We start from the raw sequence: 19630 nt of genomic DNA, 5'->3' as shown, positions 1-19630 counted from the left end.
ATATGCTGCTCCACCTTACGAGGCTGTAAGCCCTTCAAGGGTGAATGGTGTTAGTCATGCTCACTTTCTAGTATCCAAGTCAGCGCCTGCCATGGATAGGTGCCCACTCCATGTTTATCATAATAATGTGATACATTATTATATTTTGTCATATACACTAAATAAGGAAGATTTCCTTCAGGTCTTGATGAAGACACTGCAGCCCGTCTTTGGGAGGTGTGTAGCTGGATGAGAACAAGGAGTGATTTTTCAGGACCCTTGGGTTTCAGGATCAAGTTCACATCATCCCCTCTTGTTCCTGGTTTTGCTGTGCTACCGCACTTGGCCTGAGTAAGAGACCTCACACTTCTCCGACTTCCTGACCTGCTCTTATCCTGTCTCCCCTCCAAGCATTTGTACACTTGAAATCACTGCACTCATTCTGAAAGGTTCAATACTCACTCCCTTTGCTATCAAACTTCCTGGCCAAAGTGAATTTGAAAGAGAGATCTCCTGTGTTCACAAAACATTAAAAAAAAAAAAACTTACTTCACATAGTTTTTGTAATAGCTTTTCTGTGTTGATTTCTTTAAAAAGATGTGACAAAGTGTTTTGCAATTACTTATTCAATCATTTATTCCAAAGGTCTTTGTTCAAAATATCTGTTTTCCATTTGCATCATAGAGGATATATTTTAGATTTTTTAAAATATGAATTTTAACTCAATGTTTTAGATAACAAATATCTGGAGATGCCCCTTCATTGAAGGCTCTATGCTGGAAACTCCCACTTTTCAACCCTAGTGTAGGGAAGTTCATGCCCCATCAAATTGCCCAAGCATTTGAACTGGTAATACTATGGATGTTTAAAATGTTTTTGGAGTGTTGGCCAGGTGCGGTGGCTCATGCCTGTAATCCTAGCACTTTGGGAGGCCAAGGCGGGTAGATCACTTGAGGTCAGGAGTTTGAGACCAGCCTGGCCAACATGGTGAAACCCCATCTCTACTAAAAATACAAACATTAGCTGGGTGTGGTGGTGCGTGCCTGTAATCCCAGCTACTCGGGAGGCTGAGGCAGGAGAATCCCTTGAATCCTGGAGGTGGTGGTTGCAGTGAGCCAAGATCGCGCCACTGTACTGCCGACTAGGTGACAGGGCGAGACTCCATCTAAAAAAAAAACCCCAAAAGTTTTTGTAGTTTTCTAGTCTTGTTAGTCTTGTAGTCTCTGAGACTTTTTCTACAGCTGAGTTATGAGCTGTAGAAATTTAAGATCACAATGAAAGTGCTGACAAAACCTTAGCCAGGCAGAGCTCAGCAGGCCCTGTCCTTCTGCAATCAGGGCTCATTGTGAGCTTTGAAGAGTGAAATCTCCATGTGATTTTATCCTGACAAACGTTTACATACCAATTGAATCAGCTTCTCCTTCCCAACCCCCTTGCATCTGCTCTGACAGTTTGCAGGGCTCTCTCTATTCCACACATACACCCTCCTGTGTATGAACAGTACCCTGGGGGGAGAAAAGCTGTTTTAAAATCACTCAATAGGAAGTGATCCTGGTTTTTAAGTTCTGCTGAGTCATCAAGAAAATATTAGCTTACCTCTCTGAGGAATACTTTTAAAATTAGTCTAATAGCAATCTGCTGAATAAATGCAAAATATATTTATACCCTAGAATATACACTTCATGATGTGAAAACTATTTAAGAGGTTGTGGGAGCTTCCCTTACCCACCCACCTACCCAATCCAAATTGGGTCACAAAATCCTGATTCTATAACTGTCTGTGGCATTCTAGAAAAAAAAAAAAAAAAAAAGCTATTTGGGAAAGTACCATAGTGAGCCACTTTTGAATTTCTTATTAAGTTGACCTTACCCGTCTTCCCTTTTGTCCTTGCTCGGCAAGCATTCTGATTACCATTCACGTGGTTATTTTTAGTGTTTAGAAATAATAATTACAGTGTGTTAATGTTCAGTCAAAGCAAACATCAGCTCTAAGTTCCCACACTGGCTAAAGGTCAGGTGAATGGGAGATAAATGTGAGCTTCTGTTTCCTCTAAGGTGTGAAGTGCTAACACATGACTGAAATTTGGGGAGGTTAGAGGTTGGCAAATGAAGATGCCACAGGAAAGGCCAACAGGCAGCCAGTGTTTGGGGCACCGTTCCTTTCGACAGCTCCTTATTGATGCTTCTTTGTTCCAAACAGGATTGAACTGACTGCTCTAGACCTTTCCTCCAGCTCTCCTCTTCCCATAGCCATAGCACATGTGACTAATTATACTGTCCACCACATCCATGACCCAGCTCCGCTCCCTGTGCCTGAACATGCCTGTGTGCTCACCACACCTCAGAGGGAAGGAGAGGCAGGAGAGAGGAGAAATACTGAGTGGAAAAATACCAAGATTTGTGCTTGATTATTGGAGATAATTAAGTAGAACCTAAAAATAGTCAGGCCCCTTATTTCATATTATGTTCAAAATGATTCAAATTCAAAGCTATTCACAGCTGTGCTGGGGGTTGATATACCATAGAGCTGATTTCAAGCACTTGAATCAATGATAAGTAGAAGAAGCTTCTTTCTGTTCTTCTAAGTATAACTTGGGGTGGTACCATGACTCAGAGACTACTGAATGTGAAATAAAGAGATCAATAATATCATTAGCCCCACGACAACCATCATTTATTCTGCCAATATTTTTAAATAAAGTGGAGCCATACGGCCAACACACCATGTGAGTTTTGTGATTCTCTCCTTATGAAGTTGTAGGTGATGAGTCTTTAAAATTGAACTCCATAAATGTATTGATTAAGCAGACCAGTGGTTTACTATTTTATCAGTGATCTATTTGCTGATATTCCCAAGTATCCCAAGTACTGAACAATGCAAAGACAGACTCAAAAGTCAGAAATACAGGAAAATAGGTTGTGGTACTTTAAAAAGTATATATGCGAGGATTTACTCTGATACCAAAAACCTCTTTCCAGTGTTGGGAATACATCTAATTATGTGCTGTCAATAACATTAGCAATTCCATTGCTTTGTGGAGACTGATCACCAGCATTGCTGCACAGACACAGGCACAAATGGCCTCCCCAGTCTGGTTTTGTTCACATTGCTATCTTTTCCTTACAGGATATCATTTTTCCTGACAAAGTATTGGGCATAATTTGTGGCCCAGCTGAAAGGTCACTATTTTCACAAAGCCTTTCCTGATTCCACACTCTCTGATGTCCTCCTCCTTCAAACATCAATAGCATGGCATTGCTACTTCCCTTGTACAATTTTGCATACGAGATTGCTCTGTGTCACCAAAGGACCTCAAAGTGACCACCACTAGGACACAGCACATTGACTTCTAATAATGTTTTGGTCTCTCTTTTCCATTAGACTGAAATTTTGGAGAGCAGGGGCTGTGTCTTTGTGTCTATCTTGTCTAGCATAGGGCTTTGTCACATACCAGGTGTCCATTCTTGCCTCTATTCAACAAACACCCAGGATTGCCTGCTCTGTGCTGAGTGTGGTGGTTCCACTGTGTTGGGAAGGAATGTGCGAGTGCCGTGGAGTGCTGTCCCCATCATGCTGCCACGCTTGTTTGTGCATCTCGACGGAATTTTCCAGCACCTGGCAGGGAGGAGCTGTCATCTTTCTTTTATCCCCTGAGGGCTTAGCACTAAGTGCTATTGGATAAATGTAATATATTTAGAAAGACAAAGAAAAAAATAACAACTCTCCAATGTAGGGGCTGCTGCTCCTAATTTTTATAAGTTTGGCTCTTCACAACTTCTCATTGGTCAGACTTTTGTGAAGTGTTTTGAGGAGCTTATGTCTATTCTCCTCATAATTTTGGTTCAAATCAAGTCTCTGATGAAGCTGCTCTTACAATTTTCTTTCATTACTAATGAACTAATGCTACTTAATAGATTTAATAAAGCTTATTATGAAGGTGGATACAATAAAGTAACAAGGGAAGAAATTAGAACACTTCTGAGAATTATGCCCTTTACATTCAGATGGGGCACTATTAAGAGCTCTTTCCTAAATCTCAAGGGATTTGCCCCATTCTCAGCCTTTGTCACCTTTACTGACCTCACTGACTTCCTGGGCATTTGTATCAGAAACTTGAGATGTTACAGAGCTCTTCATAGTCATCAAAATGACCAATTTGACATTATATAATAAAAAACTTTGAAAGGCTGCTTGCCTTTGAATCCAGCAGTTCCACTTTTAGGTATTTATTTTTAAGAAATAATTAAGGCTTGCTATAAAAATTTAGTGCTTTTTTTTTTCCTACAGATGGGGGTCTCGCTCTTTCACCCAGACTGGAGTATGGTGGTACAATCATAACTCACTGCAGCCCTGAACTCTTTGGCTCAAGTAATCCTCTCGCCTCAGCCTCCTGAGTAGCTGGGACTGCAGACGTGTGCCACTGAAGCCAGCTAAGATTTGGTTCTTAATGTGTTTATCATAGCATTATTTATTACAGCAAATATATATAATAACTTATGGTTTCAGAAATAGAAAACTACTCAGAAAGAAAAGGATAATCCATATATTGGTATGTTATGTGGTCATTAAAAATGAAGAAATATATATATTATTATGAATATATGTTTGTGATGCATTATTAAAAAAGGACAGAAACTGGTATCCAATATTGATTCTATTTTAATGTAATATATATTAAAACATTAAATAAGTTTACACAGATAAGCAACAAAATATAATTCTTAATTATTTCTTAGGGGCAAGATTTTTATTCTCTTTCCCTCCCTCCCTCCCTCCCTCCCTCCCTCCCTTCCTTCCTTCCCTTTCCTTCTCTCTCTCTTTCTCCTTCCTTCCCTCTCTCCTTCCCTTTTCTTTCTTTTCTTTTCTTTCTCTCTCTCTGTCCTCCCCTCCCTCCCTTTCCCTTATCTTCCTTCTTTCTTTTCTTTTCCCATCTTTTCTTTTCTTTTCCTTTCCTTTCCTTTCTCAGCATCATGCTTGTGCCCTAGGCTGGAGTGCAGTGGCATGGTCTCAGCTCACTGCAGCCTCAAGGCATCCTCCCACCTTAGCCTCTCAAGTAGCTGGGACTACATGAATGCACCACCACACCTGGCTAATTTCTTTTCTCTTTTGTAGAGATGGGGTCTTGCTGTGTTGCTCAGGCTGGTTTCAAACTCCTGGCCTCAAGCAATCCTCCTGCCTTGGACTCCCAAAGTGCTAGGATTATAGGTGTGAGCCACCATAACCAGCCAAGATTTTCATTTCTGAGTGGCAGGAAGGTGAATTATACTTTCTCCTTCACGCATACTTGGGTTTTCTATTGTATCTTTAATAATATGTGTAATAGGAAATAAAGGTGAATATTTTAAAAATTCCAAATATGTAAAAGTTTTACAAATACAGTACTTGGAGAAGGGGAACTTATATTGGGTCCTTTCCTCTCTATAAAATAACACTGTGACATTCCACAGGAATTTGTGAGCAGTCTGTATTGGCTAGTCCAACTGAAAAGTCAATACAAACTGAAGTAGCTTCTGAAGATGGTAAAAATCTGTCAGCATTCTTCAGTCAGAGGCCTTTTGAGTGCCTTCCATGTTACAGGCCTTTTTCTATACTCCTTGCTTCATGGTGCTTACACTCTAGTAAAGGTGATGAGAATAATAATAAAACATATGGATGAATAGAATTTCAAAAGTCCAAAGAGAAAATCACGCAGAGTAAGTAGATGGGGGCGTCTGTGGGAAGGGGGAAAGCTGTGTGTTTTAGGAGTGATGTTGGAGTCCCATCCTGATTGGAGAGGGATGAGCTATGTGAAGACCTGGGAGAGTGAAAGGGCAATGGTCCAGCAAATGCAGGGTCCTTGATGGGGCAGCAGCCAGGGCCTGCCTCAGACACAGAGGACGGCCAGCCAGAGCTGCTGGACTCACACGAGCCAGCGGGAGAGTGGGGAGACTTGGAGGCTTCACAGCAGGGGCCTTGTCACATGCCTGTCACCAGTTTGTACTTCATTTAATTGCAGCAAGAAGTCCCCAGGGAGTTTTAAGAAGAGCAGTGAAGTGATAGAAAGATCACTGTGGGCCAGGCACCATGGCTCACATCTGTAATCCCAGCACGTTGGGAGGCGGGTGGATCACCTGAGGTCGGAAGTTGAAGACCAGCCTGGCCAACATGGTGAAACACTGTCTCCACTAAAAATACAAAAATTAGCTGGGTGTGGTGGCGTGTGCCTGTAGGCTCAGCTACTTGGGAGGCTGAGGCATGGGAATCGCTTGAACCGGGGAGGCAGAGGTTGCAGTGAGCAGAGATCGTGCCACTGCACTCCAGCCTGGGTGACAAAGTGAGACTCTGTCTCAAAAAACAAAAAACAAAAACAGAAACAAAACAAAATGCATCGCTAAGGCTGCTGTGTGGCAAGTAGGCTGTGGGAAAAGGTGAAGGGGGGTACCAGTTCACTGGAGAAGGGTAACTGAGCTGGTGTTTGGAGAGGGTGTTATCAGCGGAGGCGGCAAAGTGTGGTCGGATTTGGGATGTGTTTTGGAGGTGGAGCAGACAGGACTTGCTGATGGACTGGATCGGGGGTGAGGAAAAAGAAGAATGAAAGATACTTTTCAGTTTGATTATTATCAGGAGATGCAAATTAAAGTCACTTTGAGATACTAACCCATGCGTAAAATTCAGAGGACTCACAATGCCACGTTTTGGAGTGGATTTGGAGCAATCTCAAGACACACACTGCTGGTAGGAATATAAATTGGTACCAGCACTTTGGAAAACTCTTTGGCGTCATCTACTCACATTCAGTGTGCCTGTCTGTACCCCATGACTCAGCAATTTCACTCTTAGGTATGAACCCAGAAGTAATAGGTGTGCACAAGTATTAAAGACATTAAAAACATTCAACAGTAACATTAACCATAATACTCCTAAGCTGAAAACAAACCAGTGTCTATCAACAACCACAAAACGGACAGAGATTTATTCTTACAATAAATTATTGTAGAGCAATGAAAATGAATGGGTTACAGTTACATGGAATCATATCTCACAAGCAGAACACTAAATAAAAGAATCCAGAAATACACACACACACACACACACACAATAATGTATGTTTCTATTTATATAAAGGTCAAAAACCTGCAAAACTAATTTTTTCAAATAGTGATCATACGTAGAACAGTGGGCATGCAGGTAAGGAGGGGGTAAGAGCAGGGCTTCCGTGATGCTGAAAATGCTCTTCCTTTGAACTTGGGAGTAGTTTCTCACAACTGTGTACTTTTCTGTATATATGTTACACTTGAAAACAATGTTTAAACATTACGAAACAAAAATAGAGGATAGGAAGTGAGGAAGAGGAGACAGGATAAGATGAATTTTTCAAGCAGTTTGTGAAGAGCAAGAAAGTAATGTGGTAGTGGGTGGTGGCGTGGGTCCATTTTTTCTTGATTACAGCATGTTTATGTGATGATGGCAGTGATGCAGGAGTCAGGAAAAACTGATAATGCAGAATAGGGAGAGAGAGGGTAATTCCACGAACAAGGTGCTTGAGCAGGTGGCAGTGGACTCCAGGGTAGAAGAGATGGACTTTAGCTGGGAGGCAGCATATTCTCAGAGGAAAGGCAGGACATATGAGTGAGAAAATAAAATAGCTCTTGTTTTATTGCTTCTATTTTCTTACTGAAATCAGGTTAAGAATACTGGAGACAGACCGTTGGAATGTGAGGCCACCAGGGAAAGTAGGAAGCAGGTCATTTTGGAGCAGAAAACGGAATTTCAAGGGGGACATAAGGTAGGCTTGCTGGACAATGTTGAGTGGCCACGTGAGGTCTGTGGTCACACATTTAAGGAAGAACATGTCCGTTGCCAGACTTGGCTGCCTGGGCGTTTTCATGGCACAACCTCCATGATCTAGAGCGCCTGCTTTTGTCTCATACCATAGCCTTTCAGGCCTTCACCTCCAACTGTTACTCAGAAATAGCTTTAACAAGCTTTGTTATCAAGTTTCTCAGCTGGGAGCAGATGCAAGTCACAAAACAGAATGGGAAGTGTGTGCCAGCTCCCTCCACCCGAAAAGGGGGACTCTGCAGACCCCCTTCCGGACTCCCTGACTGGCTGGCTGCCCAGTAGGTTCTGCCAATAGGTGGCACTGGTGGGAGGTGGGAGGTTGGAAGGTGGGAGGAGAGGAGAAGAGACTTTCTGGTTTCCTCTACAGATCAGCATCCTATTATCACTGGACCTCCACAGCGCCTGTCTCCAGCCCGCCGCTGCTTTTGGCATTCCCGGCCCCAGCCTCGTCCCAGCCCAGGAGAGGCAGCAGCAGCCAGCCTGTGCCCTCCGCAGCAGCCAGCCTGTGCCCTCCGCAGCAGGAATGCTCCAGGTGCGCCCCACCCCCTCGCTGCCTGGCTGGCTCCATGGCAGTCCCCGTGGCTGCTAGGTTGCACCCCTTCTGTTACCCAGCAACCCCTCAGGCAGTACCTTTCCCTAGAGGTCTGAGCCCTCTTCCTTCACTCCTCTAGCCCTACAGATAAGAGCTTCTTCCTTCAGTTACGAATCTCTTGATTTCATGAGCATCACTTTTCATCCTCTCACCCTCCCAGCACCTGTGCCGCCCATTCCTTGATCTAAATCCCTTTTTTTTTTTTTGAGACGAAGTTTCACTCTTGTTGCCCAGGCTAGAGTGCAAGGGTGCGATCTCGGCCCACCGCAACCTCCGCCTCCTGGGTTCAAGTGATTCTCCTGCCTCAGCCTCGCAAGTAGCTGGGATTACAGGCATGTGCCACCACACCCGGCTAATTTTTTTGTATTTTTAGTAGAGATGGGGTTTCTCCATGTTGGTCAGGGTGGTCTGGAACTCCCAACCTCAGGTGATCTGCCCGCCTTGGCCTCCTAAAGTGCTGAGATTACAGGCGTGAGCCACTGCTTCCGGCCCCCTTCTTTTAAAATATCTAACATGTTCTACTTTCCTGGTCTGGGGTGGTATGCTACTTGATATATTATCACAAAAAGCAAAATCCAGCAGTTAATGATCTGCCATACAACAACAAAGCCCAGTGGTTTGGATCCACTGGAAGACTGTGCCTGCCACCCTAGTGAGCATCGTGCGTGGAGGGCCAGTGGCAGGCAGCGCGCACAGCAAGCTGCGGGGGAGTAGAGCCAGCTGCAGCCTCATTCACCACATCCCACGGCAGCCAAAAGGTCCTCCCAGGGGTCCTGAGGTGCTGTGATGCAACTGGATTAAACACATCACTTTGCTCTGGTCCTACCCAATTTTTCAAAAGCTGTCAATGTACATTTCATAGAAACAACTCTTTCACAGTATATTTCATCAGTTTTTCTATTAATAATACTAATAAAACTAATTAACCTAACTAATTAAACTATGTAATGCAAACCTAAGTTGACAATAAAAAGGACATTGGCCGGGCGTGGTGGCTTACGCCTGTAATCCCAGCACTTTGGAAGGCCGAGGTGGGCGCATCACCTGAGGTCAAGAGACCAGCCTGGCCAACATGGTGAAATCCCATCTCTACTAAAAACACAAAATTAGCCAGGCGTGGTGGCGGGCGCCTGTAATCCGAGCTACTAAGGAGGCTGAGACAGGAGAATGTTTTGAATCCAGGAGGCAGAGATTGCAGTGAGCCAAGATCACACCATTGCACTCCAGCCTGAGCAACAGAGCAAAACTCTGTCTCAAAACAAACAAAACAAAACAAAACAAAACAAAACAAAAAAAACAAAAAAAACCCACCCAACCAAACGAACAATAAAGACATTGAAAGAAACAGTTTCAGACACCCAGCTTGACTCTGGCTGAGTGCATAGCTCAGCTTGAGGAGACAACTCTGCCTGGGGACTAAAAGCAACCTGCTTGGCATGATATTCAATGTCCTGGGGGCATCGGGGAGAAAACTCTACAGAAGGAGTAGGGCGTGGCCTGAGCAGAGCTGGAGAGGGGGGCTCTTCCCGTAGCAGTCTCGCGATGATGAGCATCCTTCCAGCTGAGGCGGTGGACCCTGGGGTGGAATGTGCTGGGCAAAGTTGGATTTGAGCAAAGACTCGCGCGTCAGGTAGAGGCGGGGACCAGACGTCCTTGATGCTGCCTTCCTGCTCCTTCCAGCACCATCAAGGATGTCAGAACTGTCCAGTCGGAACTGTGTGATTCAGTCCATCAGAACCGTCTGACAATGGACACAGGGCTGCTCAGGCAGAGGCTGCCTGGCCCGTTCCCCGAGCAGGTGAGCTGGAAGTGCTGTAAGCCCCCCTCTCATTTTAAACTAATTAACCTAACTAATTAAACTATCGATCCTTCTACAAAATGGCACCACTCAGTCTGGAATGCACCCAGATAAATGGGTGTTTCTAAATATGTTCTGTCGTGTTGTTTATAGCGTCACATTATAAACTTTTAGTAAAAAGTGAACTTCTTTAGTACAAATGTTGCACAGAGCTTCACACACCATCATGCACAAACAGGCTTTCAATAAATGTGTTAATTAACTACGATAATAGCAACTGCAGAGTAGGCAGATCCAGAGGGACTTGGAGCCTAGACCCCTCACAGACTGGCACTCTCGCCTGCACTCTTCCCCCTCCGCAGAATCCAGAGGTAGGGGCAGGCACAGTAGAAGATAGTGGTGCAGGGCAAATGAAGAAGGCCTTGGGCACAGGGGTGACTGGGATTTTCTCTAACCCAGGTCATTTAAATGTGGCTGGAGACAGGCTGGGACCTGTCTCCATCTGCTTTGCGATGAAGTGGGGCAAGTTGCAAGCCAGTGTTAGGTCTCAAGAGTGTTCAACAGGAGAGGACAAATGAGGTATTTTTCACAATTCAGGTATTTCTTGGTTACCCTAGTTAGCAGGTAACAGTGTTTGCCGGATATTTGAGGACAACTTTACTTCCGACTTCCTGTGCAGCCTCATAGGATGCAAGACAGCAGAGGAATAATTAGAAACCCCTTCCAGCTCCCTGTTTCCCTTTTCCTTTCACAAAGTATTCAGGATAAACTGTTGGCAAAAGGAGTTTTTTTCATATTCTTCTGGAATATGAAGGAATGAGAAGTTGGTGTTTTTCGTTTTTGTTCAGTAAAGCTTTCCTGGGCACATGGCCTGTGGGATGGCATTTGTTGTTAACTCACTCAGCACACCCCAGCTAAATACACTTAGGGTGTAGGATGAGATTTTCCATTAGTGATAAGGTAGCAATGGGAAACAAAGAATAAAGCCTTCTGGAAAAAGTGGAAACATTTAGGTTGGTAGATTGGCACTCAACCAATTCATCTAGTGAAGGCCAGATTTTTGTTTGTTTGTTTGGCTTAGATGATTCCTCTACAAGGAAGCATTATTTCCGCACAATGTTTCCCCTGTGCAGCCAGGTGACTGTGCTGTACTCAGCCTGGGCTGTGGTTTATACACCCTCATTGAGAGCATCGGTGATGTGCCATGATTCTACGTGGTGTTCCGGGCTGCTCTGGGGAGCATACCCTTTGACCCCAGGGAGCTCTGAGCAACACTGTGTTGCTGAGGAAGGCTGTGGACCGTTGTCTGTACATGAACTGGTATCTTCTCTGCCAATCATGGGAGGCTGAGTCTATGCAACCAAAATAAACTATTCATAATATGACAATCACAAAACTAAAACTGACTGCTCATTTTACAGGTTCTTGGGGTCATCCAGAAGTCCAGATGGGGTAACTCTGACCATGAGCCTTCTACCTTTGCTGGCGTCATTTAGACAGACATGGAGGTCTGAAATTCTGGGTGACTTATCTTAAGCTGTCTTTGTTTTTGCAGTCTCAAGACTTTTTAACTTGATTGTCCTCCACCATTTCAGGCTTAAAATGTCTAAAATGCTCTCCTGCTAAGTGGCTGCTCCTGCTGACCTGCTTGGTTTTATTGTTACCAGGTTCTCTCTCAGTCAAATGGACTCAAGCTTCAGTCTCTTTTGGTCCATGCTCTGTCTGTCAAAATACCTGACCATTCTCTCTTCACAATGTTTCTTGCACTTCCTTTCTAACACACACCCCTTAATTCAGGGTTCATGAGCTCAAATTTGAACTATTTTTCCTATTTTCACATGCCATCAAATTCTTCACCTGTTATTTCCCTGTTCTAAAACTCAGGCCCCACCTGAGACCTACTCAGTGAGAATTTGCTTTTCCCTAAGATTCCCTGGTAGATTTCTGCAAGATCCAGCCTAAGAAGCCCTATGCGATGGGCCAAGGGTCTGCCGAATCCTTTGTGTGTACTCTCTCATTTAATCTCTACAATCCTATGAATTAGCACTATTATTATCCCTCAGTATTCATGGGCAAATTGAGGCTTAATGACGATAAGAAAATTGCCTGAGATTAGGGGCTGAAGTTCAGGACACCATGAGGAAATACTAATATGGAAATAAAAATGTGAACGAGCAGTTAGGACTGGATACTCTGAGGAGGTTAAGCTGAATTCTGCAGGACGAGTAAGAACTAGACAGGCTAAGAGAGAGGGGACGAGAATATTCTGGAGAGGTTAATAGCAGGTGCAAAGGCCTGGGGGTGGGAGAGAAATGGGAACATTTTCAGAACAGAGAGGAGTGCAGCGTGGTTGCAGAGGAGTGACTAATGAGGAGAAGGCTGTGACACAAAGGCCTTGGAACTTGCTCAGGAATCTTGTTTAATTTTAATGAGTGCCAAGGGGACCACTGAAGTAGTTTAGATTAGAGTCTAAGCGGCTCTAGGACCGCTCCAAGGAGAAGGGAATGAAGAGGGCATGGGTGAGGATGAAGCTGTGGGCTATCCACAGGGGTCTGGGTGGGGGTGCGTGTGGTCCAGCCGGGGGAGCACAGTAGAAATGACATGAAATGAATGAGTGGGATTTTGCTGGAAGATACAACTGACAGGCCCCGGACCACATCTTCCTCAGCATCTTTGGCACCCTCACTAAACAGGTAGAGAGCAGCACCCTCCACGTGGACACTAACAGAAATGCCATGGTGTATCTCCGCGGTCCAGTGGGGTCTCCCTCCCTCCTTCTCCCCATCCCACTTTCCTTCCTGCCTGCCCTACTCTCCCCCTCTCAACATCCCTCTCCCTTCTCCCCTTCTCTCCTAGTGAGGATAAGGGATTGGGATTGGAAAACCATAACGACGTGTAAACTGGAAACTCTCTGGAAGTACAGTGAGCACTACCCTGTGCAGGTACAGCCGTGCATGCAGTCGGGCCTCCCTGATGTGTATCTTATACTCCAGGGGGAGCTGGCTCTGGGACATCCCAGATCCCATGGAGAGTAGCTACTGACCTGTAATATGTCCAAGGTGACTGTGGAGCGTGAAGAGCTGCATGATCAGGTTTGAGACTCAGCTTTGCCCTGATTCCTGCCCTCTGAACAGATGCCAAACTGTCCCTCTTGGGCCAGTGCAAATGGAGGAACAATTATGCTCCAACAGTTCTCCCTGGGCCTGTCAGCCTCCAGCATGAGGAGGCTCCTCTGACTGAGTGACTACATAAGGAAGGAGAAGCAGCTAACAGTGTTCTAGGGCTACCCAGCTTCCATGAAGAGAATACAATACCTAACATCAGTTATAAAATGTCATATTTCTTGTCTGATTTTTCTTATTGTTTTAAAAACACTGCAGAGAGTGGTGGATGGTTGAAGTTGGGTTTAAAGAGCATTTTTCCTTCTATCCTAAAAAATAGTAATTTTAGACAGTCACATGCAGAGTGACCATTCTCTCCCTGCTAAATAAGAATGTTTTAGAGATTTTAATTCAGAGCTATCTGCAAATCCTTTACAGATTTCATGCCTATTGATTATTTACATTCATAGCAGAGGGCTGTGTTTTCACATGTAAATCCCAATAATTGTTTTTTTTTAACCATTGAAGATGTATGAAAATACATGTCAAACTAGGTTATCACATTTATTTTTCTTTTCCTAAAGAGGAACAGCTCTGTTCTTAGAACTCACATCAATTTAATTTATCAGCTGCTTTGTTTGTAAGTGGGATCGTCTATCAGCAGAGGGGTATTTAGAAGCTGTCCCTCTGAAGACAGGTTTCTCTTTAAAATGCAAAAGGAATCACAGAGTGTTGCCTGGGCTGGTCTTCGTTGGCTGGAGGGTTTGTTGTTGTTTTCTACTGTCAGATATTTTCACTCTTTGTTTTGTAACACAACTGTCTACCCACCTCCCTTGTTAAAAAATCAGTAGCAATAAGATCAACATAGTGGGCTTATTCCTCCTCTTGACTCAATGACTTGCATTGATCCTTAGTGATATTTGGATCAGCCTGTCTTTTGGCCACCTTTGGAGTGAAACAGAATCTAGTTTCCTTACACCATTCTGAAACTTGACAGCAAGGCTTGCCTTGGCTAAGGACGAGGTCTGGCATTCAATGTCTGCGGTACACCTGACGTATATGTGTCAAGCTTAATTGGTTAGCTGGGGACACTAGATGTCAGGAAAGAGCCAAAGACTCAAAAAACGCAACTCAACTCTTGGTTCCTATGTTTAGGACGAATAATCTGATGAAGACTAAGGATTGCATTTTCCTCATTTTTTTTTTCTGTACAATTTTATGTATCATTCTTAAACTGAAAATGTGACCTCATTTTCTCAGATTTCTGTCTCACCTTCCCTTCTCTATCTCCATCATCTTTGGAATAAAAATCTCTCTATAATTTTCCAAACCTTTTAGAAAACTAGTAGAGATACTCAGTGACCTCAGGCCACCAGAAGGTGACTTGCAACCCTCCAGATGTGCTCCTGGATTTTCTCCCTCTAGAGAGTTCCCAGTTGTATAATTGTACTAAGGAGTTGCCAAGTTGTTTTGGAGATGAGCACTAAATTCTCTGACAGAGATTTAGTTTGATGTTGCCTTTCAATTTCATTTGTATTCTGGTTTACAGATCATTTCCTAAAGCATATACCTGGCATTATATGCCTATTGGGAATTCATTGATTTAAAGATTGAATAGAGCTGTCAGGGAGTTTGGAAATCATCCAGTTTAACTTGTGACCTTTACATTTGAGCAACCTAGGGCCCAGAGAGATTAAGTGGCTGTGCAAGGTTTTATAGTGAGGTAGTGAGGCAGCCAGAGCCAGGCCTTTGCATGCCCAGCTCATGGTCTTCAACTACCAGACACAACGAAACACAGTCATCCACAACTAATTCACACGGCCTTCTGCCTACTCCATGCTTTTCTCTTTTTCTGTACAAAGACTCCACTTTCCTCTTCTTCCAATTTGCTGTCTAGCAGTTGAGAAACATACATTGTGGATCTCTTTGGCCTTCTTCTCAAACTTCTTGGACCAAAGCTATTCTAGTGTGAAACCAGGGTTGGGCCAGGAATCTATGAATAAATGGGTCACCAGCTACCAGTACACATTTTCTCTTCCTTTTCCTATACAGGTAACATGCACCCTGATTCTGTCCCCCAAATTAAAGCACTCAGCTTCAACTAGCATGCTCCATGCCATAAAAAGTTATAAGGACAGTGAGGAGATTCCCCAGACCAACCAGAACAAAACTCAAGTTGGAGCATGACCCAGCACAAGGGAGCAGCATGTGCTCAGAGGGGCGCGCAGAGGCCCTGCTGAGATCCAAACAAAACGAGCACCCTACAATACGTTAACTGTGTAACAGCGTCTATTTAGTTACAGGATTGACAAATTAATAGGAAATGCTTTCCTTAGAAAATGCCCTCTTATCCATCATCTGTGTGCCCATGTATTCACCAGCTTACCCACCAGTCTGTCTAATCTTCTTGCTGCCTTATTCTAGAAAGGATTTGAGCAGCAGGCTCTAAGGAAATGCCTGGCAGCTCCACTGTAACTGGAATAGTCCTACTGATGAGAGCATCAAATATGAGAAAGCACAAAGATATTAATCTGATAATAATATCCATTTTATAAAACTTCATAGTATATAAATATTAATAAACATTCACAACTTTTTTTTCCCTTATGACCTTCTTCCTTTAAATATTAGGGTAATCTCTACCATTTCCTTTTAGTCTCTTTTTTCTCATTGTCTCTCTCTCTCAACATCAAAAGGAAATAGTAGGAATTACTCTAATACCATATACACACACACACATGCATACACACATATGTATATTAGAGACAGAGAGAGAGAGTTATTGCTTTCTTTGCAACTTTTGGAAATTATTCCATTATAAAAACCAGAAAGCCTCAGTTGACCGACTCTATCCCCACATTGACAAAGTGTAAAATCATAAAGATTTTTTTTCCTACTAAGAGGACAGCTGGAGAGCAAAAATACACTGTCTTTCAATTAATCAGTCATGAGAAGCAATGGTAGGAAAACATCATGTATCATTCACAAAACACATGTAAAACAGCAGACATATCACAGGCCTGTGTCAACAAAGGGCATTAGGACAGTTCCTCGGATTGTGACAAAGTAGACAGTCAATCTTTCCCCAAATTCAGAAACCAAATTGCAAGTCCTTACCTTGGAGGGCCTGTAAGCTATGAGTCTGTACGATAATGCAGAGCTGCAGGACCAGCTGTGGAGCACTTTCCAGAAAGGTGGCTAGCAAATGCAGCATACTCACATCTGCATACTCATATACCATTTTCCAGTAAAACCTCCATCTGTCATTCTCCCCACTCTGTCGGCTTCGAATACCTAAGTATATTGTGTGGAAATATCTAGAAAGAAAACATGGAGAATAAGAAAGAGATGAGTGATGATAGTTTATAATTCAAACTCCAGGGTTGTTCTGTTCTGCAAGCCACCATATGCAAGCAAGCACAAGAAGTAATTACCTCGGGGGCTTATGAGCTAAAGTCCAAAGTTACAATCCTGTAATTTGTCAATCCTGTAACTGCTTAAGAGTACCCATATTTGTAAATGCTCACTTTGAGAAGTCACTGCAATTTTAGTCCTCATAAAGACATTCTGCTCAATTGCAATATGAAGAAGTGTGAGGTGGAATGTGGTGGAAACTCAGGTGGAGAATGAGTTTGCTACCTTAAAGATCTACATACATTCTTTTTTGTCAGTTTCTTTATGTGCTCAACAGTGTTCATGAGGGGATTTCTCCTAGGACAGAATGAAAGCCTGAAGTACCAAAATGTATGTGCATATAAACCTTCTTATGCCTTAAAAAACCACTTTTTATTATTGAAAATTCCCAACATATACAAAAGGAGAAAAAAATAAAGTAATGCATCCACTATACCCTTCCACTCAGTGTAAGTACAGTTGATCCTTGAACAATGAGGGTTGGGATATCAATGTAGTTGAAAATCTGCATATAATTTTTGACTCTCCACTTCACTAATAGCCTATAGTTGATTGGAAGCCTTACTGATAACATAAACAGTCTATCAACACATATTTTCTATATGTATTATATACTGTATTCCTACAATAAAGAGAAAAGAAAATATTAAGAAAATCATAAGGAAAAGAAAATATATTAACTATCCATTAAGTTGAAGTGGATCATATATGTCTTCATCGTCATCATCTTTACATTGAATAGGCTGAGAAGGAAGAGGAGGGGTTGGTTTTGCTGTCTTAGGGGTGGTAGACCTGGAATAAAATCTGCCTATAAGTAGACCTGCACAGTTCAAACTTGTATTGTTCAAGGGTCAACTGGAGTTATCAACATATTGCCAATCTTTTTTATTTGTGCCTCCACTTACATCCTGTCACCAAATTATTTTAAAGCAAACCCCGGGCATCACATTATTTCATCTATAAGTATTTTATTTAAAATAATTTTAAAACCAATATTGTGATCACACTTACAAATAAAGACAGTAATTTCTTAATAGTATCAAATACTCAATGTTCATATTTTCCTGATTATCACAATTTTTTAAGTTTGTTTGAAATGCAGTCCAAACAGGATCCACATAAGATGATTATTTGGGATGTATCTTAAGTCTTTTTTATGACATGGATTATCCTTCCATGTCCTTTTAAATTTCTTGCATGTTTTCTTTGTCTTGATTTAATGATTGTATTTGCATGGTGTGGTTAACATATCTATCCTTTGTGTTTTCTGCAAATGGGTAATTAGTGTTAGAATTTTGATCAGCTTCAAGTTCGACTGTTTTTGGCAGGTGATGTTGTGTACCTTCATCAGGAAGCACATCAGAATTAGTTCTATTTTATGATCTTACCATATACTGATGATATTGCAATCAAGGTTGCAAAATGGTGATATTCAGAGTCCATCATCCTTCTTTACTTACTTGTTAGAATACTTCTCCAGCTCTCTTGCCAATGTCTCTACAGAATTTGGTTGTCTGGAGCTTGCTGTCTGGTAGATCCCTCAAGAAAGGTACATAGGGATAATATTTCCTGAGCTCTTGCATATTTATAACAGTATGTAGCTATCAATCTTGCCTTGGGTGAGTATAGGCTCTTTTGGTTACACAGACCCAAAAGTTTCACAGTTTTAGTTGGAGATTGGTACCCACTTTTAGAGTCTGTGAATGAACTGCATTTACCTAGTGCAAAGATTCTCAGGTGTCAAGAGCGAAGGATAGCAGAGATACAGCAAGGAAGTGCAGGAGCAGAAAATCCAGGCAAGCTTTTCACCGAAAGCTTAGGTTGGATGGATGTGGAATTCATGCATATTCCACGCAAGGTCCAAGATCTGCAATTTATTTATTTGAGCCCTTTAAATCTGTCACTTCGTTGTTTACTAGCCTAGTGTTCTTATGGAAAAGTCTGATAGAAATCTGACATTCATTCTCTTATAAGCTACTTGATCTTTTTGCTTGGAAGTCCCAAGCATATTTTGTTTCTTTTTAGAGATCTATGGTTTTATTAGAATGCACCTTGATATCGGCTGTTCTGCATCCATTTTCTGAAGAATGTGATGTGTATCTTCATTATATAGCTTCAGGTTTCCATGTGTAGTTTTAATTTTTCTTGAATGATAGCATTCAGTATTTTTTCTAATCCATTGCTTTGTCTTTCTTCTTGGATGCCTCCTATTGATTATATTATGCTATATCTTCTTTATTCTGTGTCTAACAGTTTCTCTTGAATCCTTCTAATCTCAAATTTCTTCTTGATTTTTCCTCCTCTCCATCTTCTATTCATCTTCTCACTATGGTGTGTGTATAGTGCCATATCCCTTCTAGTTGAGTTTTCATTTCTGTCCTGCTTTTTTTTTTTAAAATATAAAATTCTAGGGTGGGCATGGTGGCTCACACCTGTAATCCTAGCACTTTAGGAGGCTGAGGTGGGTGGATCACCTGAGGTCGGCGGATCACCTGAGGTCAGGAGTTAAAGGCCAGCCTGACCAATATGATGAAACCCCCTCTCTACTAAAAATACAAAAATTAGCTGGGTGTGGTGGCACACGCCTGTAATCCCAGCTACTTGGGAGGCTGAGATGGGAGAATCACTTGAACCTGGGAGGCGGAGGTTGCAGTGAGCTGAGATCATGCCATTGCACTCCAGCCTGGGCAACAAGAATGAAACTCCATCTCAAAAAAAAAAAAAAAAAAATCTATACTGATGAGTTCTATCCATCATCCTTTGTGTCAAATACTACTTTTTTTCTACTTATTTCTTTTATGAATTTTTTCTAATTCTGATTTATATTGTTCTTCATAGCTTTTACAATTTTAAAATTTTCTTTCAGCTCATTTAGAAGTATTTGCTTATGATTTTTATCCATTTTGTGCATGTGTTTTTTTTTT

The 19630-nt window shown here is 42.4% G+C and overlaps 1 protein-coding gene across 2 annotated transcripts in view; it reads right to left on the bottom strand.

Moving 5' to 3' along the window:
* The window catches only part of XKR4 (XK related 4), a 417353-nt gene that overhangs the window by 150448 nt on the left and 247275 nt on the right, over positions 1–19630 (bottom strand). For both annotated transcript variants that reach the window (XR_004026245.1, XM_030795439.1), the window contains exon 2: positions 16410–16609. Coding sequence is in view for 1 of the 2 variants with exons in the window: in XM_030795439.1 (XP_030651299.1) it covers positions 16410–16609 (200 nt within the window). In the remaining variant the exon portion in view is untranslated. The remainder of the gene's footprint in view (positions 1–16409; positions 16610–19630) is intronic.

This window comes from Nomascus leucogenys, chromosome 16, assembly GCF_006542625.1.
Source record: "Nomascus leucogenys isolate Asia chromosome 16, Asia_NLE_v1, whole genome shotgun sequence".
In the NCBI taxonomy this organism is placed as follows: domain Eukaryota; kingdom Metazoa; phylum Chordata; class Mammalia; order Primates; family Hylobatidae; genus Nomascus; species Nomascus leucogenys.
The sequence above is the reverse complement of the archived record's forward strand: the minus strand, read 5'-3'. Positions and strand labels throughout refer to the sequence as shown.